We start from the raw sequence: 26,202 nt of genomic DNA, 5'->3' as shown, positions 1-26,202 counted from the left end.
CCTTGCGTTGCCTTTCGTATCACTTTATAAATATATAAAGTCTCTGAACTGTTGCATCTTGAGTTATCCTAGGCTACATGGACTTCCATTCAGAATAAACTACAAACATTATAAAGCGGTAATAATAAAGGGCATCACAATAATGTAGGTCACCGGGTGCAAACGTCGGCACCTATTAAACATTTATTAAATGACATATGAGCATCTTAACTACGCACACATATATTAACAGTAAATCTGAAGTATGTTAGATGTTTTCGAGGCGGACATATTTTCTTTGTAAGAGTTTTACGAGTTTATCTTGAAACAAACTCCCCCCTTTGTTCGGCATAGATGGTACGTTCCAGGAAGTCCAGAGTGCAATGTTAAATCTTTGCTGTTTTAAGTTTATTCAAGGACAATTACCAATTGAAGACGACCAAACGTTAACTTAAAATGTCCGACTGATAAAAGACATTGTGATAATTTCGTTAAAGGTTCAGAAGAAGTTAAATAACGGTACCTGTTCGCCGTTGAACAAGCTATCATGCCGGACTGGCTCAATCTGTGTGTGGTCATTAGCCTGTTGATAGGTCTTGTAACAGTAGCCGGTTACATTTTGTACTCGGGTCTGCTGTCAGACATCATCATACTGACTGGCTCTCCTCCCATAAAGAAGATTACATTCGCCTACAAATTCAAAGAAGGACCGTACAAAAACTGTGGGCAACTTTTTAAGGAGTCTCACAGTATTGGACCAAAGCTGCCATGTATTGGGATATTTTACGATGACCCTAAAAAGGTAAGCATCCCCTGCACTGCACTTTAGTAGAACAGCAGTTTCTTTTTTTACATGTGCTCCTATTTCCCCACAGTTCATTCAATATTTTAGCTTAAAAATCAGGCAGATTTCACCATGTGAGCTGTGTTATGAAGTCAACCGCTAGATGGCGATAATGCCATTCCCTTAAAACAAGTGAAGTGCTCATAGATGAATTACATCTCAGCAGCTAACAGTTGATGCTTTGCATAATTTCATTTATCCAGTTAAAATGCTTATTTTCATGATGAACAGTCGGTGGCATTTCAACAGTCTTGGCATCCTGTCTTTCTTCTTTTCTCAGCATTTTACAGAGACTTCTGGCGGTGATTGATTTTTGTGTTTTCCCTTCAGCGATATCACAGCACATCTGGACAGGGTGTGGTGTGTTTTGTGGATTCAGATGTCACAGATGTCATAAAATATTAGGCCATCCATGTGCATCTATGAGCTGTTCATTTGAGGTCCTGAGATGTATTCCCAAACCTTAATTTAACGTCCATGGGAATATTCAACAGTGGATATTATGAAATAAAGATTTATATTTCACTAAATACAAATAATTTTGAATACAAGCAATAAAATATGGTCACCTACTAACAGTAATTCACTTTTTTTTTTTTTAAATACAATTACATTTATTTCTTGATATTGATCTTATTTTTCACAGTACAGTATTTAAATACATCCCAATTTATGAATCAGCTGATTTCCCTAATGAGATCTGTTGAGTCTAACTGCTCAGTGGCCATATCTGGAGACTCTCAGTCAGATTCCTCCGCTGATTTGATATGTATGTGTGTTTGGCTGGTGTTCTGGTTCAGTGTTGTATGTTGCAGGGCCACAATACAAATTAGCCACAAGGGAGTGTAATTAGGCTACAGCTGTGCAGGGTTATGGTGTATTTTTAATCATCAAACATATTCCATCAATCAGCAAATCAAACAACTTTCCAGGCGGGTTATGCTGGATTCAGCCTCTGACAGTCAGATGAATAGCTTGTCTTGTTAGCCCGGAGTCTTCACAGCAGCAACTAGTTGTGTAAATCAGAGTTACAGTGGCGTTGTTGTTGCTCGAGCTGAGAGTACAGTGTAAGTGTCAGCTGGGGGAAAAATGACAGTATGAAATAAAACAGGGCACTATTGGCCATTTTGGAGCACCATAAAGATCAAGGGTCAAAATAAGGAAACTTTAAACACTTATGTGAATGTGACTGAAGCTGTTGTGGTCTCGTTTACAAGTTTAGAAAGATGGATTTCTCTGCGAGATGTTTTTCGTACATTCTCAACCTTTTCCTTGTGTGAACTCCATCCACCCCAAACTCTCAGTGTCTATAAGCAGCAGGAAACAACATCTGAAGGTTCTGTTTTCCTGATACTGAATACTGCTCACTCTCTGGGGTCTCCAAAATCATGCAGTGCTAGTTTCCACATTTTAAAGTGAGTCCAGCGTGAGTTTTTTTTTTTTTTTTTTGACTCAGCCCAAACAGAACAAGAAGGAATGAGACAAGGAGCAGCACCTTGAAATTTTTAAGCAATTCAGTTTTGTTGCGCTGTGGAGGGTCTGAAGTATGAGATCACAATTCTGCAGAGGGCCTCTGCTAAGCTAATATTGAATGAAGAACATTGTATGTAGCTGGCTGTCAACTGCTGACCTCTGTATGACCCCTACAAGAGAATGCAGTACAGAGCTGGGACATATGAGAGATTAGATATAATCAAGATTTTGATTCTGTAATATCATGAATAAGATGTATAATAGTGTTAGAGCTGAAACTAGGATGCAGGATATTGGATTTTTTGCAGATATGCCGATATATAACAACTTATTTAGCTGATAACCACTACTGATATTGATATATTTTTTCCCCAGCTAATTTTAGTGATCATCAAGTCTCTTCTGTTGTGAAATTATCATCATATCATTCATGCGTACTCTTATGGTGAGGCCCACCAGCAGATGGAGACATGAAATGCAATGCTCTTCAGTGTATGTAATATTCACTCATTTTGCAAAATAAGAAAAAGCATGTTGGCCGACTCTGATAGTTCATTTTAAAGCTGATATCGGCCGATACCATGCAGTCCTAGCTGAAACAATTAATGGATTAATCAACAAAGTAATTTATTAATTTAAAATGAGTGTCTGATTCTCAAATGTGAAAATTTGCTGCTTTTTTTCTCATTTTAAACTGAATATGACTGCAGTTAATGATTATTTTCATTAATTACCAGTCTGCTGATTATTTTCATGATGAAGTGATTTAAAGTTTAGTCTATAAAATGTCCAAATATTGTGAAAAATGCTCAACAATTTCGCAGAAGCAAAAGTGACAACTTCAGTTTACGTCTTTTGTTCAATCAACAGTACAATACCCAAAGACTCTTCATTTATGATCATAAATGACAAAGAAAAGCAGCAAATTCACACATTAATTTAGCTGTAACTAGCAAATGTTTGACATTTATGCTTGAAAAATGTCTGAAACATTTAATTAATTTTGAAAAAGTGGCAGATAAATTTTCTCTCCTTTGACTAGATCAATCTGTAATCCTTGTAGCTCTAAAATTGAATTGGCATTTTGGAATGAAGCTTGGATAAAACAAGCAATGGCAATTAATAGATCAATTTATAGGCTAAACAAATAATTTGTTCGTTAATGAAAAATCTGTAGTTTAGTCATTAGTCAGAGTGGTATTTCACTTACCATTACTGCTAAAACAAAAAAGGGTGTAAAAAATATTAAAAACGTCTGTCAGTATAACTCTACACAATTCAGCAGCACCACAAACTTATATTGCTCCAAGTTACAAAGTGGCAGCTCTAGCCGAGTAAAACAATCAAGCAGCGTCTTACTTGGTTGTTAAATATTGTACATGAAATATTGTATATGGAAGTGCCAATACCAGACATTATCAAACTCTCAGTATTGATATATTGAATAAATTATGACATTACCTTTGTCAGAATCACTAACCTCTAATGTTTGCTTTTATTCTCTGTCTGAATTAAACTAATATCAACCATTTGCAGTTCAGCAGTATTGACTTAAGTGGCTCTAAACCTGCTGTAGCTTGATGCACAACAACCTGATGGAATGTACCCAGAGTTCAGTGATGGACTCTTCTCAGCTCTGCTTCAAAAACACTTTTGTTATGCTCATCCTCTTTTTCCCAAGCCAGCAATTAGTTTAGCAGTGGGTCCTAGTTCCTCTGCACAGAGTCACAGCCAAGTCCTGATCTAAGTTAAAATAATTGGCGTAATGATCTCAGCTCATTAGTGTCCGAGCCTCAGGATGCCATTCAGTCCCGGCGTCAGGAGCCCCAGAGAGTGCTCTCAGATAGGAGGACTGGTATTTGGTGTCTAAATAGAGAGACACTGTCCATTGATATTTTCAGTGAGAAAGATTTTCAGAAGTGCAGCTGACAGAGGATAAGTGTCAGCGTGGCGAGTCTCTTCCTCTGTTCTCGCTTTTCTCACTTTTACCTCCTTTAATCACTTCCTCTGGAGAAACAAAAGACCTCAACGAGGACTTGAGTTGGTCCTCGGATGGTTGCCATGGATACAGGGCTGGAGCAGCTCTGTCTGTTTCCCTCAAATGGCTAACACATATTCTGGGCCCCGCTAACTACACCCTTCTCCTCCACCAGCCGCTTCACTGTTTCAAAGCCAGGGGGGGTTTCTGACCCAGTGCGCCCACTTCACCTCTACCCTGCAGCTCTCCTCTCCTCCTCTCCCCCCTCTGCGTCCAACTTTGACAAACGTCAGAGGGCGGTAACGGGGATGGACCATGTAGTTTTCTGTCAAACTTGATATTCCAAGAAAGAGATCGGGGTCAGGGTTTGCGGTTCTCGAGACATGGATTGTCTAAATAAAAAGCTATGTGACAAGTGGAGCGGTGGTGAAATGACACATGTGTCTGCCCATCTTGAGGGACCCATGTTTGGGTCACACTATGATGAAAGCTGTGGGCATGGCAGCTGAGGCAGGGGCTGGACAGGAAATGTGTATCAGTCCGAAAGTTAGTCTTTGTGCTGAATGATGAAATAGTTGAAAATCTCTCTGATACTTGCCCTTTCAGAAAGTCATAGTAAAACATTTAAAATGTAAGCCTCTCTGAATGTGAGCGTGGATGGAGAGTACTTTGTATGCTGGTGGAGATAGTTTGCCTTTCTTACTTTGTTGCCTTACCAAAGTCAATTCAGACCATGCGCATCAGAGACATGAAGCCGTTGTTCCTTCAGCTGAATTTCGGAAACTTTTTGCTTTAGATGAGCTGTCATTGTATTGAAGAAACATCAAAAGACGGCACTCTAGTGTCTTGATGAGCGCGGAGAGGCAAAACAAAGATTGTGGACAGAGGCTTGTGCTTTTGGCGCTGGTTCTTTCTTCTTGAACTCCCGACATGGAGCTCTGTGATGATTAATAAATCCACTTGGCTTAGACTCCCCACTGTGAGCCCCTGAAACATCCAAAGTGTCAGAAGTATGTGCTTTTTCCAAACTGTACTTTTGGTACTTAAAATAAGATCAATCGAGCCATTAACTGGATATTTAAAATCAATGTGTTTTGTAAGTGCTTGACATGTTTTTATTTTAGTTTGGCCAGCTCCACTGAGAACCTGACTCCTCTTTCGACTGTAGTGACAGTCTCTGTTGATTTGCAGTGGTGAGCAGATGTTTATTTAGGGATTGCGGACATTTTGATGGAGATTATCTCTTTTTTTGGAGCCTTAATTAAATCTTCCCTTCGATATCTCCACTGAGCATCTAAAGTATAATGATACAGCTTAGTAGACAAACAAGGTGTGGTATATCTGTCATCATTAATGTATATGTTGCTGAAGTTTGTTGCTTCATGCGTGACAACAATGCCAACACATAGGAGGAAAAATCTATAATTTGCACCACTGGGAAGAGAAAACGATGCACACAGTATAGGCCTGGAAACTGTTCTCAAGTCAGACTGAATGCAATTAATGCAACTTGACTCAAACTGAAGTTTCCCGACCTGATAGTACAGCTGGAAACTGACAGTAAGAAAAAAATCTCAGAATCTAGCCTGTAAATGACTGTTTCCTTTATTACAAAGATGACTAATGCGAGATCCTTATCCTAAAACCCTGAAGCACGACTGCAACTATCGCTATTTTCAGTGTCATTTTATCTGCAAACCGTTCTCTCAATTAATTGATAAATTGTTGAGTCTATAAAATGTTAGAAAGTACAAAAATGTCCATCACATCCATTATCAATGTTTTGTTTTGTCTGACCAGCAGTCCACAATACAAAGCTATTCAGTTTACAATGAGATAACAAACAGCAGGCCCTCACATTGGAGAAGCTGCAGCCAGAGCATTTTTGGCATTTGTTGCTTAAAGGGGAACTACACCCATTTTCAAAATTCATACATGCTATTTCTATGGTCTAAGGCAGTCCAAAAATATTAGTAAGAATAAAAAACTCTCTCCCAAATCCAAAAACCAGACATCTAAAACTCAACTTTGTGATGTCATAGGGTATAAAGTGTGGAGCTGCTCCATAGACAATGAATGGTGAGAGATGGTATAGATGACACTGACAGCACCCAGGGGAATGTTCATGAGTGTATGAGTACATTTTCAGTTTCAGCACTGAGAACGCTGCAGTCGAATAAAGGTCATTGGGGTGTAAAAAAAGAAAACATTCTGTGGGTCCACAAAATCTGTCTCCCATCCATTGTCTGAGGAGCAGCTCCAGACTTTATACCCTATGACATCACAAGTTTGAGACTTACTTCTCTAGTTTTAGGCTTTGAGAGAGAGTAGCTCATGTTCACAAACATTGATTTCATCAGCCATTGAAATAACATATTGCAATTCTTACTTTAGTTGGTGTTCCCCTTTAAAGGTATACTATGCAGAACTGTCAGTTATGGTTTGTGACACTAAAAGGCAACCAACCCCAGATTCACTCTCGTTTGGCATTTTGCCTTGCTATATTTGCATTTTTTCAGCACTGCGTCTCTTGGATGCCTGCTGCTGATAGTCTGGCGCCTGGTCACTTTTTTCTTTATAAAGCCCTGACCTCACCTGAGCATTGTGGGTGTACACGTCCATAAATACTCCAGACACAGAACATAAGTAGAACACAGGCAGAGGGCAGAGTCCCTGCAGAAAAATACACTACCACGCACTTCTGTCGGGTCATAAGTGATGACTGAGAGGTAGCATTGTTAGCATTTGTTAGCATTGTTGCCTCACAGCTAGAAGGTTCCTGGTTCAAACCCAGGGTGGGGGAGCCCTTTTGTGCAGAGTCTGCATGTTCTCGGAGTTCTCCAGCTTCCTCCCACAGTCCAGAGACATGCACATTAGGTTAATTGGTGACTCTAAATTGGCTGTAGGTGTGAATGTGAGCATGAATGGTTGTCTGTCTCTATTTGTAAGCCCTGCAATAGCCTGGCAGCCTGTCCAGGGTGTACCCTGCCTCTCACCCAGTGTCAGCTGGGATAGGCTCCAGCCTCCTCGCGACCCCTGACAGGATAATAGGTTACGGACAATGAATGAATGAGAGGGTTTACGTCTTCATTATTTTTTAGGAAAATCCTGCATAGTGTACCTTTAAAACTAGCTCAAACAAATTGATCAGCTATTTGATTCATTTATAAATTGTTGCAGCTCTACCCATAGCAAAGCTATTGACGAGATTAAGAAATAATTCTGATAATTAGAATTCACCACAGAATAATTCAAATATACAAAACTTCTTGCAGTATTTTTGGTTGTATGTGTCTGAAACTTTGAATTTGGGGCTGTGTGGAAAAAAACCCAGCTTAGTCTGCAGTGCTCGGTGAACACCGCACTTCTACCCATGACTGGCCTTGCATGTTGAAGAACAGAGAGGAAAATAGGCATTCTCAGACACGCTGGCTGTGCTGTAAGCGTAACATTGATAGGTTTATGGACAAATTGGACCATTCCAGCTTATTTATTACACGAGCCTTCAGCGGTGCTCAGCTCAGCACAGTGGGGAGAAAGTCTTGGATGTCCCAAGAGTATTCATTTGTAAAGAGTGTCTCTCTTTTCTTCTTTTTCTTTAATGGGCACCAGGGTGCTCAGAGTGGAGGATGGAGCAATAATTGCTGCGCTGCCAAATTCTCCAATTAGAGCTCCAATTAATGGGAATGTTTTCTCCTTAAATTTGGCACCTGGATGACATCAGAGAAGATATCTTTCTTTGCTAGCATTTCATCATTTCTTTAATGTATGCTATGCGCTACTCTTAAATGACCTCACATTAAACCCTAGTGTTTACGACTCATCAGTCGTTAGAGACGGGTACTTTTGAAATGTTGATGGTACTGTAGGTGACATTTCAGAGTTTTCTCCGTTTTTTCAGGGTAGACTGACTGGCAAAGGGGAAAGATGATGTAGTGTTTTGTGCAGTCAGTTCCTAAAAAAACCCTTAGCAAACAGCAAGAGTTGTTCTTAAATTGCTAGATAGCATTTTTGGCTTCAGAGCATTTATCTGTCTGTCAGTGCTGCTGTGTTCAGGCTCTATATAATGATGGTGCTTAGAATCACTGTAATGAGGAATCTATCTATCTATCTATCTATCTATCTATCTATCTAAACTATCCATTGGTCTATCTTGTTTGTATGCTCTCTCTTATCTGTCTTTATTCATTGCTTCATTTGATCCTTGTTTCTAGGTGCCGGGTCCACAATGTCGCTATGCTGTGGGCAGTATTCTGAGTGAGGGAGAAAACGAGGCCGACGAGGGGCTTTTAAAGAGCTATGAGACATCAGGCTTTAATGTCTTTTCCTTTCCCGAAGTCACACATGTGGTCACTACCTCGTTCCCACACAGGACGTTTTTCTCCATCCTCCTGGGAGTAAGAAGAGTTTACCCGCGGCTGGATCACTACATCAAGGTATTATATGTCTTTTGGACTCCTTTGTACCAATCAAAATCATCTGAATTTTGATTGAATATGATATACTAAGGCTTGATAACCATAAAATAGGATATAAAGAATACTTTAACACGAACACCTTGTATACAGAACTGTTTCCAATGCTTGGACAGATGCTTTCTATGCATCTAAAGTCCCAGGCATTGGTGTAGATTTCGGGGGGAATGCAGGTGACACATCCGTGCATTTGTCCCATGTCTCAACAAAACATGTAAGTAGAAGTGGGCTTTTATTTTGAGACAATAAAAGACATCCAAAAGGAGCTCAAAATAGAGCTGCTGTTCCTTCATGTTCCTTCATGGTTGGAGCATCTGATCAGGATGCCTCCTGTGCGCCTTGCATTAGAGATTTCGTGGGCACGTCCAACTGGTAGGAGCCTCCGAGGCAGACCCAGAATACGCTGGAGGGATTATATATCTCATTTTGGCCTGGGGACGCCTCACGATCCCCCAGGAGCAGCTGGAAAGCGTTGCTGGGGAGAGGGACGTCTGGAAAGCCTTGCTCAGCCTGCTGCCCCCCGCGACCTGGCTCCGGATAAGCTGATAAAAATGGATGGATGGATGGATGGATGGATGGGAAATAAAAGACACTTGCGCCATTAATTAATGCAGAAAAGACACACGTTAATGCATATAAATTGACTAGATTGCAGGAAATCAAGTTTTTGATGTTCATAATTTGCTGTCAGAGGACTCTCCCTCCAATGCTGAAACAAAACCTACGCCCTTGATCCCAGATGTATATGTCAAAATGTGCCCTAATTCCCTTGTTATATAAATGTATGCGTAAAGGAAAACAGAATTAATCACAGTGAAATATAGTGTGTCTTGACACACACAGCATCATCAGCATCAGCCTTAAGCCCATCACATACAGTACTTGTCCCATGGGCCTTGGTGTTCTCTCAAAGCTCACTGCACATTAAATCAGCACACAACGTGCCATTATAACACTCACAGAACACATCTTACATACATAGATAATGGGCTTTCAGTGTTTCTATTTTGACTCAGTGTACAATATTTTACATTCCTTAAATGGGAATAGGTGCAGTATATAACCATCATGAGCCACTGCCTGTAAGTTTATTTCAGTGGCAGGAGAAAGAAAGGAAACGTGTGATGTGAAATGCATGTGCGCATGATAGAATGAATCATTGCTAACTCTAAGGTGGGCTTACGTGGCGAGTAAATGATCAATATCTAACCCCATGATCGTCACATGCACATCTGAGTCATACTGTGTGTTTTCAGGCGGCAGGAAATTGAAATGTGTTTTGTGAAACGCTGAGCATCACAAATCCTTTCTTCACATCCCCTGGAGGGCCGGGAGGTGTTTTGTTAGGTAGTAGTACAGCAGGCAGAGATTTATGGTTGCAAAGGAGACGGAGGCATGGAGTGAACTCGAAGACGAAGGAGAAGAAAGAAAGAGAACAATTTGAGCTCCTTTTAGCACTTTATGATGAATGATCTCGCCGAGTGCCGCTTGAGGGATGCTGGGAAAGTGAGTCATTGTTGTGAGCCGTGAGTTCTGTGGATGTGGTTTAATTATGCAGTGTGCTGAAACAGGTGGCTACACCACGGGTTGTCTCAATCACTCTGCTTCTGCTGAAGGAATGTGTTTGTGTGTCCTGTCTGGCTGCCTCCACCATCTGCTCGGACGCTGTTTAAATCTGGCTGCGCTCCAGTGGCACTTAGCCTGTCGGAAAGGTCAGCTTACACAGCCATCAAAGTGGACATCAGTCTCCTTTACCAGCAATAACATATCCTCTTTCGATCACTGTTTTTGCACTTCCTACACATAACTTACTGTGCTGCCTCAACACTTAGTGCCTGTAATTAGTTGCAGTTGTTTGGCTCCGTATTGGGAGGCATTGTTGCGTTTCATAATTAATAAACCCTCTCTATCTGTAAGAGATTTAGATACTCGTTGAATCACATAAAAGAATAAAAGCTACTAAAGTCTGACAGTCTTTGATGCACTGCATAGTGTTTAGCAACAGTTACTAGTTACTTTTCTCAAATGTAGTTGAATTACTTTACCAATTAGCATTGCATATAAAAGTAATTAGTTACTAAGGAAAGTAACGTTTGCACTTCTTTTAAATATCTGCTTCAATTCTCTCTTAATATTGCACACATAGCTGCGTATGTTATTTTAGTGTTGCTGTGGCACGATATTTGTCATGACAAAGTCAAATCTGATCTATTATTATACCCATTATTACTACGATGAAAAGTAAGTAGTGGAACAATAAAACACAATGGATATGTTTTGATAGACCTTTTCATTGTAGCCTCGACAGGCTTTCAAATCAAGCAGCACTATACTTTCTTGGGAGAGTAAAATGAAATTACTGTTTCTCAGACATTTGACAGTAAATCTTATCAAGATAGGCCTAATGAAATAAAAGTGATTCAGTTATTTATCAACAAAAAAAAACATAAACACACTGTGGTTTATCCTTTGTAACCTTAACAGTTATTACAATCCTGCACATACTATTACAACTCACCACTATAGGCCTGGTGCTGTCCTTGAACTCCAGATGGGATAAATAATGTCCATATTTCCAGGGTAGCAAGCTCAAATTGCCTGAACTGTCGGCCATTGTGTGCAGTGACAGTGTAAAACTGATTGGTTGATTTACGTCATTCATTGTGCCGCTGTAAGGTCATGTGACTGGGTTGACTGGTGCCTTTTTCATTGGCATTAACTTCTTCACAAAGCTATTCTTGGCCTACCTCCAGCATACTTACAGTATGTATGTAAGAAAAAATTGAAAATGGCTATGCTCTCCGTTCTCAGAACATGTTTTTATTGTCTGTAGAAGGAGTTGCACTCCTTGGTTCCTCTTGGCTGTTTCAAAGCACTGTTGCAGGTTTTTTGTACGTTTTTATGGTTCACTTGTAGTATACAAGAACATACTTTTTGGCTCTGCTTTGTAGTAATCTTACTTTGTGTTTTATATTGCTTGTTTAGAGCTGTATATTTTAATTTTGTATTTTGTTCTGTATTGTCTGTCTGTATCTTATGTTGCTGCCTGTCTCGGCCAGAACACTCTTGAAAAAAAGATTTTCAATCTCAAGAGGATTTTCTGGTTAAATAAAGGTTAAATAAAGTAAAAATAAAAAAATGTTTGGGTCCTGGGCGGATCAAAAAGTGACAAAACAGCATTCAGATTCAGAAGTTCTTAATAACTTACAAAACACTGAGTGAAACAGTCTACCTTAAACCTTCTCTTCCTCTCTCTCTCTCTCTCTCTCTCTCTCTCTCTCTCTCGCTGTCTTTATTAAACACACACACACACACACACACACACACACACACACAGGACAGAAGGACTGAGGTGACTCAGGTGACCCACGCATCACTAGGAGTGACATTAGATCCTAACTGGGAAAAAAATCTGGGGAATAGGCTGAATTTGTCTGCTATACTCACGACAAAAGTAATGAGTAACAAGCCCATTTAAATTTCTGTAATTGCATTTGCGTTGTTAGATTCGAAAAAGTAATTAGCTACATTTCTAGTCACCAGCAAAAGAAGTGGAATTCCTGAGTCAAACACAACAGCGCTGGAATGTATCATACTTTTTTAAAAACCATGATGTGTTTTGATAATGATATTAATGACTTTAGTTGTTCTTTTAATGACTTTAGTTGTTCTTTTATCTTATCTGTTAGGATGTCACATACCTTGACATGTTTCAACAGAAACTTCCTTCCTCAGAAGTGTCACTTGGTGGTGGTTGCGACACGTCTTTATCTCTAATATCAGCTGAGATCAGCTGATAAAGATGTGCCACAACCACCACCAAGTGACACTTCTGAGGAAGGTGGAAGTTTCCGCTGAAACATGCCAAGGTATGTAACTATAAAAGAACAACTAAAGTCATTATCAGAAACTGAAGACATAATGAACACCATTGAATGTAAAAAAAAAAACATAATGTGTTTTGTTGAAACTGTTAGAGAGAGGTGTTGATTCAAATTAATGGCCATTTTAGATGCTGTACTTTCTGATGTTTAGAAACCATGCTGGTATAATAGGGGTGGACAAAATGCACAACAGCCTTCAGAATGATCACAAAGTTTAATTAAGTCCTCTCTAAAACATTTTCAACAAACTGAACCTTATAACCTTCCTGATGGTAGAATTTGCAGCAGGCTGTTTTTAGTTGAAGCCGTATGTGTGAAATAAACTTCATAAACTGAGGGTATAGTAAATGTGCTAATTGCAGTAACCGACAGACTGTAACTTCTGCCTATAATGTTTCATGTGGGTGGCTCTCTGTCCTCGTCCATTAATGCCCCTCCAGCTATTAGTGATACGCAAGTCTCATATTGACCTGTTCTGGAAGATGGCAGACTTAGAGGGCGGAATATTTATAAGATTGTTCAAACCATATGTCTGTCTGTAGGATACCTCTAAAATGTGAGTTTATTTCCATGCAATGTAATAGATAGATAGACTTTGGACCAAAAGGAGAAAAAAGATGTAAGAGTTCTGGATCTTGGATCTCAACCACTGGACAACACATTTTATCCCCAGTCGTGAAATCCAGTGGGAGATGTGATTCCAAATCATGTGGTCAAGTTATGAGGCCCAGGAAATGTAAAATGAATGAATTTTTGGGGTGTAACTGGCAGGTTGGACAGTTGTTCAGTGCAGGTGGACTTTGCAGCTGTTATCTTTTTTATTTCCTGGCTCTGCAGATTTGCAAAGTGGTATCGCACTGCGGTATTTTGTTATTAAAAGAGAGCTATGTAGTTATTTGAATATAGCTGTGGGACCTTGAGTATCAGTTCAACAGGGATGATGTGGTCTCAGACTGCACAGTGCAACATCTAAGTCAATTTTATTGAGAGAATTCACACTGACATTCAGTTTTTACATCTTGCAATATTCAATACACTGTAACCTCCTGGAGATTGATTCTCTTGCATCACAATATTCACCCAGAATGCACCTCTATGCAGATAATCCATCCAGAGTTTTCTAAGAAGCAGTGTTGCCCCCGAAGGCTGAGAATTAAATCCTAATAACATTAGTCAACACATTCACATATTGACGTTCAAAGACTGAGACTTAAATATACTGTCAAGAAAATCCAGGGATTTCTCAACCACCAATTAGACTATATCAACCATCTATTGAAGACTGAAGACTAATCAGCACTATATCTAAAATAAAAATAAAAATGCAAAACTATATGAAAACTACAAGAGGGCAGGTGTGTCTGCAACTGAGACATGCTGGTGAAGATTCTCAGTCATCAAGGTCATGGTAGTCCTAAGTGCTTTATCATAGGCAACTGGACTTGAGTTTATTGCCGATGTTCACCTCTTGGGCGAGAGGTAAAATGTCTTCAAAAAACTTGGCAAGTCCAGTTGCCTACGATAGCACTTAGGATCTGCAACTGAAAATTTGTTAGAACATTTAAACCGGGTAAAATATCTTATCATGCCGAGTCTTTTGGGGCTTTGAAATGCTTTTTATGGGAGTAGTTGCTAAACTCAAAGCAGATTAAGGAGTTGAAGTGTCTGCTAAATACAAGCACGAAAGGGAGTTGAAACATCATTCGAAGTTTGAAAACTGAAGATAGTTCAAGTGTCTGTTAAAGTTGAAATGTAAGCATGAAAAAGAGTTGGTTAAGGGATTTAAGGAGTTCAGGTGCAATTGTTTTCGAAACTGCTGAAGTCATATTAAGCATTTGTCCTGAAGCATACTTTGAATAGAAGGACCTTAATGATTTTTAAGTGCCCTGTACACTTTAAAAATAGATTATGAAACACTGCAACAGAGACTTTTTCTGTATCAAATTCGGCAACAGTATTTAAACTAAAGCACACATGGCTCACGTTTAACAGAGCAGCACAAACTGTTCTAAATGGGGTATTAGTGAACAGAGCATGCTGTTGATGGCTGACACTTTGAATATCCCAAGTGGTGAGACCTTTTCAAACAAGCTCATCAGCATTTAGCATGCCTGGCTTGTCATGGCAGAATGATTTCTGTCTGTCAGACACTTTGAGTCGCTGCCCCACGGTTGGGCCTGATATTTGCCTAGTCAGACCATCGATCGGCCCCAGTGTTTTTCTTCTGTGCCTTGGCTCTTTAGTGGTGGGCTACATCACAGACGCCTTGGCATCTTGAGATTTGATTCAAGCACGGTGGCCAGGCCTTCAGACTGGATTGGGGACTGGGGTGGGAGAATAATATTGCTGACATTCACAGAGATCTAAAGGTTTGTGAAAGGCAGACGATGGAACATTTGTTCGCTTCGGGGCACTGAAGTTTCTTGCCAGCACAGAGGTTCTGGGCTGAATATAAAGCAAGTTTTTCTTTGTTCCTTAGAAATGGCCTTTTTTAGCAACTGACACACATGGTGTGACAGTGATCATAAAGTCTTCCTTACATGATAGAGAATGAAGCCTCATTTTTGGGGACATAAGGTGCTGCCTCCCACAATTCTTATTAGTGGGCGAGCGTGATGCAAAGCAGTGCACAGATGCTAGTCCGCAGGGCCTGTTAAACATGCAGACTTTTAGCTAAAGGTGACGTACGTCCGGAAAGGTCAGAAAAGGTTGTGGGGTTTATATGCTGGACAAAGTAATGGAGGCAGTGACATATGCTGGAAGATTTAGAGTGGTTAAATGGTAATTGTAATTCTGGTGGTGCAGAACTTTTGAAATATTCTCATCAAGAAGAAAAAAGACATAATAATTCAAACCGTTTATTCCCATTGGGAAGGGTTAGGCTCCATATGGAGGAGAAACTGAAGTTAAATTCAAACCACCGCATTCTGTTTTTATTTATATCCAAGCATTCGCTGGTTGTACATATTGCTTTTGTCTGTTTCAGTTGTAACTCATGACACTAATGAGGTGCAGGGATCAAGCCTTATGGTTCGGATGATTTATTAGCAAACTGTCAACTTCTATAAAGTCATTACATTTCCATCCACAAAATTACAATCTTGCATGAGCTTCTGTCAGACAGGAACTTTTGTAAATGCCTAACCTTTTGTGAGTCTGTCTCATTTACATTCAATAGAAAAACCTTTTTGTTGCCACCTGCTGTGGCGTCTTTCTTTCACTGACCACATTTTACTTCATTTGAATCCACTGAAGCCCAACTTGTCCAATAAATTGCACATGCACTGTGGCATAAATTAAAATGCAAATAAAAGATAATTGCATACCCAATGCAGCTCATTTTAAATATAGAGTGCATGGCTTAACATTAAAAGAAACAATACATATTTATAATAAACCGTTATTATAATAGTGTTATTCACATTATAATGATAAATACTATAAATCTCTGTTGATGACCCAGTTTCCTCACAAAGGATAAAAATCCATTAGTTATCTTATACTGAAATGTGGTACTGCATATTGATTTGAATTTTTGTTACAGTTTTTAAAACACCACACTTGGCAGTAGAATTTCCCTAATTTACTATTTGGTTCATGGTCACTTGGCTGACATATCCAGAATATCGTAGGGAACAGGAAGATTCATTTCCCAAGAATAAGTACTGGAGTTACTGGGATGAACTAACTGGACTTCTGCATCATTATATCACCCAGTCATACACTTTGGGGGATCATGCATTTGGTTGTGTTTGTGCGTGAGCGTGTGTATCTGTCTGTCTGCAACTAATCTTGCAAACTACTGCACCAATCAGCCTAATATTTTGTGTGCACATTTATGACTGCTCAAGCATCTCTCCAGGTTGCAGTGATACACAATTGTTGAAAACACATGTTTTATTGACTGTTTTTATCATCATTGCCTGCTGACTCCTCACTTCTCTTAACTGGGCAGGGGCCATTTAAGATGAGTTGTCCGAAGTTCGTCCAGGTTTTGCGGAAATTGTGTCAAAAAACAAGCCTTTGCATCTGTTGAAGGTCACATTTGACCCAAGTCGTGGCTTAAAAACTGACATCCATAGAAAAGTCTGGTCTCATTTGGAACTGGGGCATCTGCAGATTTTTCCATACGCAATATGTTATGATCCACTAAAGTTAGGAGTGATACGAGATAAATTTGTCAATATTTTTGTCATCTTGACTGTAAGGGAGAAGGGAGGGAGAATCCACCCTGCACAGCTATGCCACGTTCCAACTGCAACATGTTTTTTGTTCCATCTGCCGCATGGCATCCTACCACAGCAGGAGCATTTTAGAAGCTATGCAGACTTGCAGATTTGGTTGATGTGGTTGATTTTCCTTCTACCATGAGTAAGTGATAAGGCTTTGTAGTTAAATTGTTTCTTTCTTTGTCTGTTTTCATTGTGTATGCTGTTTATATATCCTAGTTTATTGTGCTGTAGCCTACAGACAACGTTAATAGCACTTAAAAGTCCAGTTATGAATGACATGGATCAAAGATTAGTGTTTTAGTGATTAAAAATACATTAATCTTCATAATTATTACATATCTTCTGGAACATGCTGCCACATCTCTGCTGGAATTGCAAAAATTGTCTAGATTGGCCGTGATCAGCTACGGAAGCGCTGGAATGCAGCCGCTTGGTGGAGATCTGTGCTAGTGCACTTTTATAGTTGCTAGAAGCACAATTTCCAACATGCTATTTGTTTTGTCTTCCTTCTTTAATTCTTTTAGTTTATTTTTTCATTCTATGAACGTTTGTGCACATCACACCTGCTTAATATCGCAGTTATCCCTCCTAATCCTTTTGTCTAATTCCCTCCTGTCTTGTAATCACAGACAACAGGCACTGTTTGTATTTAAAATCATGTGAACTTAATGAGGAGTATTAAAAATGAGATAAACTGGCTTAATTACTCTTTATGCAATGAAAAGGAGAGTAAAAGCTGAAGTTAAAGAGCTTAGATGTTCTATTAGCAGGTGTTTTTCTTTTGATGATGACAAAAAAAAATAGTTTTAATATAATATAGTGAAATCAATATCTCTGGTTATGTTGTTTTATTTTTAACCAATTAATTATATTAACGTACAAAATCACTGGGCCTCTTTCATCAGGTATGTTGCGTCACGATCCTGCGAGCCAACTCTTCCCACGGGACGCTCTGTGGAGTTTGCCCGTCAAATGTTCAAACATGGCTTTCATCCTCCAGCAGCTGGGAATCTACTGTTGGTGTTAAATGTCACATCTACATATGATTGATCTGATTCAAACTTTATCCTCTGTTGCACTGTCGCTCTGTATCAAGATCAGGCAGCAGGGTGTGATTACAATTTAAGAAGGGTAGTTATTTTTAGATATGGGACAAATTGTTTTGTGCCAGCGGCCATCTTATCAATCACTTAGGATGTGAGGATCGAGCAAATGCTTAAAAGATGTACGCTGTCTACTTTGATGTTTTCAGTCAGCGATTGTGCTGTTAAACCTGCTCCCTGGTTTGTCCTGCTGATACAGTGAAAATATGTTAAAGAGAATGACTGGAGGAGCTCTCTAAATAACAACTACTGTGGCTGGAGTGTTTTGACTCTCAAATGAATAGGCTACTTGAGGCACATATGGCACTGACTCATTACCAGCCGGCTGCAGTAGGACTACAATAACCCAAATCCCTCAGGAATCATCCGAGTAAATGGTTTAGATTTCTAGAAATATACGGACAACTGGTGGGGATAAAAATAGAAGTGTATTTCCTGCACTCAAAAGCAAACCGGACATCCTGTGAAATCACCTCGTAGTGTTAAATCTGCTGCTGATGCATTTGTGATTGGATGATTTACCAAAGCAACTTCCAAAAGTCTTTCACAAATTGTAGTTTTAGCTCCATTAGGACCATGTATTGCATTCATAAAGCTCTGTCCAAAACCTGGTCAGTTTGTATATCTGTGATGTGGCTCTGCTGGGTAGAAGAGAGGCGCACAAACACATACACACACACACACACACACACACACACACACACACACACACACACACACATTCTCTTATGCCGGCTAAAATATTCCAACAATTCGGTCGTGTCTTTTGTTGAGATAGACATGCAAATTAAATGAATTTGCTCCAGTGTCCTCTTGAGGGATTTTGTGAAAAGCAATCCAAGAGGCAATTTTGAACCATTCAAGTATGAGTCGGACAACAGGGTGGGGGCACCTAACCAAGGTGCAGAGGTTTGGGACCTCACTGAGCTAACTAAAGAAAATGGGAAAGATAAAAAAAAAAAGAGGCTTAAGACTTAACTGCTTTATTCAGCTCAGTGACTTTCAAATAGGCCTTGTTCATTTGTCAGGGCTGAATAGGTCTGTGTAAAGACTGTTGTTGCTTGAGTGACACCTGGATTGTTCGTACAGCCAACGACTACTGTCACTCATTATGCCGTCAGTCCCTTTGAACTGCTTCTTTTCCCTTCAGGGCTTTGAAATGAAATGAAGACTATAAAGGGGCTGCGGAGATACGATGTTCCATCATCCCCTCCTCTACGTGAAGCAATAAGAGTCTTAGAAAATGTCTGAAAAGACTGTAGTACTATTGAGGAAGCACTATTGTAGTTCCACTGTGTTGACATTCAAAATAACCATGTGACAAAGCAAAACAGAAAAGAGCAGCAACACAGCATTGATATGAGGGATTTCATTGGATGTGGTTGGAGAAGTGAGGGGAAAGAAATAAAGAGAAAGCAATTTGCTAGGGCGAGGAGGGTCGTGTGCCACTGATGGAGTGCTATCCTCCGTAATCTTACAGATTACGGTCATTAACACACAGGCTACAGGAAGCCGCCAAATGTCACCCTGAATTGCACGTTCTGCTAGTGTTGGCTTTTTTAAGTGCCCCTTGATGCACACATTTAAGTAATCTAACAGCAGGACCTGATGAAAGAGCTGACACAATGTCAGTGAGTGGCAATTTTGATCTAAAGGTCACTGTTTCACTTTTTCTCAAGTTGCTGAAATCACAACTTCATTTTACACAGAAGTCTGTTCACAAGTCTGAGGTAGTGGGCCTACAACTGCATATGTAACAAAAGAGGAGCTGCTTGAGATCTGATGAACTGCATCAAATGAGTCAGCGACGGTCCGGGATAAAGACTACAATTTTGAAAATGAAAAATCTGTTGGTGTGAAGTTAGAAAGAAGTACATTCACCAGACCTCTCTAGACCATTCCACATCTCTGCTTGAGGCCAGCGGGTCAAAGCTACATTAGCAGCTAATAGCATGGCACAAGAGAATCTCCCACTGAGCTGCATGGTCAAGTTGCAATGTGGGTAAACACAGGCGCCAGGTTTAGACAAGAAGGAAAAGTGTGTGGAACTAAAAAGGCAGTGTCTGTCATTCTGCTGCATCCATTATCAACCCAATTTCCAGAGTAAATGGCATTGTACGTTTCTGCGTTCTTTGGTGCCTGAAAAACAACAGGTTTTGTTAGCACTTTTTAAACAGGAATTGTGCAAATTTGCATGAAAGCCCAATCAGTCTTCTTTCAGCATTGGCAGTATAAAAACAAAATCGGAGAGTGCAGCAAAATGCCGCCTGCCTGCTTTTGTTCATACAGAATGTGGCTTTTTCGGGGCAATGGGGGCGTGAGCAAGTAACAAAACCTGTAGCACAGTGTGTGATGTTAACAATGACGAACTCTGAGGGAAGCCGCGGCCGGTCAGTCCTTCGGCGATTCTCTCGTAAGTCGTGCCCGTCATTTGACAGTTAATGGCCTCTTCATTTGCAAGGACACGGAAGGCGTGCAATTCTTTGTTTCCCCAGTTGCTCATCTTTACTGTAGTGTCTGTCAAGTTTGTGTTTCCCTCTTGCTACTAGTACTAGCTGCTCATTCCTGCTATCAGCTGTTTCCTGTTTATCCACCGCCAGTGGGTCGCACGTGCGGCGTCATCAACAGCTCCTCCCACAAGTCATCAACAGCCCTTCCCATGGCGGAAGGTCGCCTTGTTCTTTTTAAACCAAAAAGGTTCCACCAATATGTCTACCCAAGGAGGCGGAAAATTGGGCACCTCAGATCAACTCGCCAATCTGGCTCTGTGTGTCTAAACGCTCGCAGCTTGCCGGCAAAACGGCCCAACATTCACCAAAAATCTGGCAGTGTAAAAGGGGCTATTGCTTGTTGGTCTTTAACAGTTGTGTGCAGTGGTCTGCAGCCTGGCTTAGGTGTCACGCCATCCATCATCCCCTCCACCTCCCGGTGACAAAGTCAGCTCACATACTACGTCACTGTGGAAATGTTGATATGACATGGTATGAAATGTGCAGTTGTAAGGTGTTTGTAGTCTGCAGAAGCATACAATGCCAACATTCTCCTCTGGCGACTGGGCTGTAATTTTAATATAATTTTTTTCTGTCCATGGTGAGGCCACTGTTATAAGAGTGCAGTTTTAGTTGGTGGAGTACTCTTTTAATACCACTGTGGAAGTTAACGTTTTGGCATCGGTTCAATTCCATTTTCCAGTCTCTGTTTGCAATGTCCTGTGGAATAAGATAGAAGACATGGTCTTGTGGTCATGTTATCTGTATGAGAGACAGTCACCGTTCCCTGCAGCCACTGAAAGCCTGCTGTCATTATCAACCATCAGGTGAATATTACCTTTGAAGTCATGTTAACTCACTGCAGTTGGTAGTGTCCCTGCAGCATTTACCACCAAAATATGTCTTGGTTTTTCAGTTCTGAAAAGCCTGTGTGAACACCCGAGCTTTGATGGATGTTATTTTTCTGTTGATACATTTCCTTCTCTGCTGCAAGTATTACACAAGAGAAATCTGTTGCATATTTCTTCTTCATATTCAGTGAACCATACAGACTGCAATCTGAACTCAAATATGCCGGAGCAAATATGACCAGAATGACCCTGAAATGGCACTTGGACTGAGACAGCAACACTTCAATATGCTCTTGTATTTCTCTTAGGTCTTGTTGCACATAATCAGTACCATCACTTAATAACAGTCATGGACAGTAAAACTTGTTTGGTAATGTTTATTCACACATGCACACACACAGAAAGTTGTAAATATGACTAACACTGTGTGCCCTCTGCAATCTGTGTACAATTTAAGCCTTGAGTGGTTTGAACTTAGTTGTATTTTGTGGATGTATATTTCCAATGGATGCTGTTCATCTGTGAAACCAACCACAAATGATAATTGATAACCACTGGGGGGTTGACACAGTATAGTTTCCTTAAAGGAAGAGCCTAACACTTATGCATGTAATACTGGTTTCCCGCTAAGGCTGTCTTATAGTAGGCTTGGCTATATTTGTCTTTGGCTTCTTGTGCTTGTCTTACAGAGAGGCCAGAATTTTCAATAAACTTTCTCAACCTCAAGCAGCCATAGGGATCGGCTGAGTTTTATAAAGACAAGAAAAACGGTGAAGGAATTTGACGAGATGCAGAAGTCATAAGATAATATACAATCTCTACTGTAATGATAAGAGAAAAAAAAATATGTACATATATTTGCCATTAGAAAACACAGGCCATGTTTTTGGGGGGACTCTTTTATTGTCCATTTTGTGGAAATGTTGGTAAGAGAGGAAACCCTACAAGACTTAAAACATGCATGATACTTAAAGGTGTCCTTTTGAGTTTTCTTGTGAACAAAAAGAAGTTATATTTACATTCTCTGGTCCAAACCAAAGCTCAGAAACCTTTTATGTAACTTTTAATTTGAAGAGGGGACAGAGGTCCCTTTGTGCCAAGTTAAGAACTGGTACCCTTCCTCTGGCTATTGACGTGGGCAGATATAAAGGTATTCTGGAGGAGCATCGTATATGTGTTCTTTGTGATCTTGATGTTGCTGAAGATGAATATCATTTTCTGTTTCATTGCCCTTTATACTGTGATTTAAGAAACCATCTGTTTGGAAAAAATTCAGTGGAAAAATCCTGGTTTATTTTGGTTGTCCGAAGGTGAGATGTTGCGTTGGCTTTTTGATGAGGAGACCTTTGCCTTGGCAAGATTTATAGAAAATGCTTGGCAGTTAAGACAGAGAACGTTGTATCCAGCATAATAAGATGTTTCTGTTATGGAATTTGGCTGCTCTGAAATGTTGCTTTTCCTTTTGTGGACTTTTTGTTATTGATCTGTCATGTGGCCATCCAGGCTGTTGTTCTGTTTTAGTGTCTTGTAAGCCCATATGGGCCAGGCACCACTTGGTGCACGACACTTAAATAAAATCAATCAATCAATCAATCAATCACTGCTACTTATTGAAATGCATTGTGTGTATCGTTGGGGTCTGACAAATCTGGTGAACACATTTCTTTTCTCATAAAACATTTAAAAAGCATATTTCTAAAATTATTTAAAATTTGTTATTTTGTATATTAATATTTACATCCCAGCGGTCTTCCTCTTCACTGTCTTTGTTGGTGCATTGCTGCGTTTTGTGCAGTGTTACCGTTACGTGTTTATCAGTGGAATAGTGTGAAATCATTGCCAGGATTGTGGATGGTGTGCATTTGTGTTCTCGTACATGTGCTTTAAAGAAACATGATGGGGACTGACTCATAGAGAAATAGCTCCATAATGCAACTAGAGGGTCATAAAGTCAGCAGGGAACATTTAATTATGAAATTTGTTTTCTCCCAGGCATAAATGTGGCGATGAAGATGATGGACAATCAGACACTTATAACAACAACAACAACAATGTAGTAACTAACTAACTGCCAACTAATCCTCTAGTCTTGTTGGCATATGCATGAACACACCCTGGATTAATGTGTCTTAATACTCACATTAACATGAGGCCATGTGGACAGTGTAGCCCAATCAAGTTACCATAGTGTCCTTTTTAAAAAACAAATCAAATTATTATCTATGAATGGTGTCCTTTTTTGGTTTAAAGTTTCTGTATGTAACTTTCAAAAACTTATTATTAGTGGCACTTCTCTCTGAAGCCGTTGAGTGAACTACAGTCAGCATCTTGTTGCAAGTGCTCGCACTCTGTACGCATGTGATTGACCGGAATTGTGTTGATAGAATTCTGCAAAATAAATTACTCTCACATAGAATAACATTACTATCTGTAATGGTCTTACATTTCATTTGAAATGTTGGTTCAATGATAAGGTAACTAGTTTGCTGTTTGAAAATTACTGTATCACCTAACACTACGAAGCAACCAACGTTAGTAACGTTAGCCTGCTAAAACTACAATATCATAATATATTTCATGTCAGTGTTTCTTCAAGGACTTTTTTCAACACCGGTTGCACTCAGTTTGTGATATGAGGCACATATGAGACAAGAATTAGCCAGGGCACCCCATGGTCCTTTCCCCTCACTCCCTGACACTCTGAGACTACTTCACCGGGAGGAGAGTGGATGGCAGCTCTGGAGAAGGACTTTAAGTCAACGAGTGTCGCAGCTCAAATTCAGCCAGTGCAAACCCCAGCGTTAAGTGAAGGTCCATCTTAACGCTGCCACTGCAAAATGTATATCACAGAAACAAAGCACGTGTGGACTCTGCTGTACTGGGGGCTGCTGTCAGGTCATTTGTTGACACTAGTGGAGTCCATTTCCAAGCTCGTATTGCACACTGTTGACATTGTAGTGGAGCTACAGAGAGGCAAGGCACTCGGGAGTGACTGAGATAGTCTAAGTTTTTGAAGTTATGTTATAATCCATTCACCCATTGGCAATATAAAATGATTCATACATGTAAAAAGTTACAAAAAGAACCTTTAACGTTAAGTTGTGGGCATTTTAATGTGTCACTGATGCATTTTGTCTTTGTGCAATGTTTTGTTATGCTGATGTCTGAATAGACATAGCTTGACTTGGTGAGTTCAGAGTTGCTGTTTTTCTCGCTCACAAAGAATTGTTAAATTCTACTTAATATACCTAAAAACAACCCGGTTCGCAGACTATCTGAATCCACTACAATGGCTGGGAGCACTTTTCTGCCACTACGTTCCATCAGCTGTCCTCTTCACTGCTGACAACATGTTGTTCAGTTCCTTTCGCCTTTCTCCTCAGGAGACAAGGGCCATTGTTGAGGCAGAGGTTGTTGTTTGTATCCGTCTCGGTGCTCAGAATGATCATTTGTCGGCTGTTTTCCTCTCTGTTTTTCCCATCTATCTCCCCGTGGGCAGCAGATCTTCACTTTTCTCCATCAATTTTTCACTGTCTTTGTCTCATCTAGGCTGACACTCTAAGATACAGGAGGTGCAATGCCTCCTGGGACTTGGTGTCACTCTGAACACTGCTGCTTTTAGACACAGTCAAATGCAGGGAAATGTTAATAGTTTTGATTTATTCCCTGAGTAATATCTGTAATATATTATTCTCCACACATGCATGAACTCTAGCAGATAATTCAGTGTTGGTCTGTACAGCTGAAGCACCAGAGAATGAATTAATTATTGTATTGCTATAGTTCGGGGGTTTTCAGTAAATTCTTGCAGCATATATTTGCCACATGAACTTAAAATATATTTAAAAATGATTAAATATTATCACAACTAAAACTCCAATAAGACTACTGCTTCCCTCATGATATTAATGTTACTTTGTGGTTCTACTTGGGCAGCATTTCCTCCACTCACCTCCTTCCTGTGTTGTTTCTGCAGCCTATTAATATGTCATCACCTCATGGTTATCACCATTATGTGTGAAAGGGCTAACTTCTGTTGCAACTAGACACAGTTTTGTGTCTTCTCTGTTTCAAATCTTTTGCAAGTTGCACATTTTTGGGTTTTAGACTGCTAGTTGGACAAAAAGAAAAAGTTGGAGACATCATTTTGGACTATGGGAAAAAGTGTCTGACATTTTTGTACTGTTTTCTGACATTTAAGAATAAAGAACTAATTTGATTCAGGAAAAATATGGTATGCACTTGTGGGCATCCCTAAAACGAGCCGCAAGATAAATGGGGGGATTCATGAAAATTTCGAAGTGGATGCAATTCATCAAGAGCCACCTGGGAAAAGCACGTCTTATTTCTTTGTGTGTTGGGAGTTAATGGCTCCTCTGCAGAACCACCACTGGTAGCTCATGCATACAGTACACTTTATTTATGTCAGGCTTTACTTTGGTTGTTGCGCCTCTACAGTACCAGCACTTTCTTCTTCGTTGAAATTACTCCTTTGGTGCCCAAATGTATTCACTATATTTGTCACACCTTCCCAGAGTGCCTCTTTATGCGCTGGTAAAATATCTCCTCTTTGAGGCAGAGAGCTCTTTGGTGCTGTCTTCCCCACCAACACTTCCAGCTCCACACTGCAGAGAAATTTACTCTTCCTTTGTCTATCACTGAATTGCGGCTCGTGAGGGAAATTGCAGGAAAGCAGATTAGAAAAATGCACATTTAGCAACATTCCTTAAGAGCAAGACTCACAAATAACACTTCAGCCTTCATTTCTTAAGCAGGAAAAGCTGGGAAAGTAAAGAAATAAGCAAAAAATACACTAATGGGGAAAAAATACGTATTTTGTGTCACTGACTTAAAGCAGAGCCTCCATGACTTTCTAGGAAAAGTAACAAAAGTG

General features: G+C 40.0%; 1 protein-coding gene across 1 annotated transcript in view; it reads left to right on the top strand.

Moving 5' to 3' along the window:
- The first annotated feature begins 325 nt into the window (after nt 1-325).
- Nucleotides 326-26,202, top strand: part of LOC126386653 (testis-expressed protein 264) — a 43,227-nt gene continuing 17,350 nt past the window's right edge. Inside the window, exons 1-2 of the mRNA XM_050039133.1 lie at nt 326-781; nt 8,489-8,710. Coding sequence (XP_049895090.1) covers nt 527-781; nt 8,489-8,710 — 477 coding nt within the window. The 5' untranslated portion in view covers nt 326-526. The remainder of the gene's footprint in view (nt 782-8,488; nt 8,711-26,202) is intronic.

This window comes from Epinephelus moara, chromosome 24, assembly GCF_006386435.1.
Source record: "Epinephelus moara isolate mb chromosome 24, YSFRI_EMoa_1.0, whole genome shotgun sequence".
In the NCBI taxonomy this organism is placed as follows: Eukaryota; Metazoa; Chordata; class Actinopteri; order Perciformes; family Serranidae; genus Epinephelus; species Epinephelus moara.
This window is presented reverse-complemented; position numbering and strand designations above follow the sequence as displayed.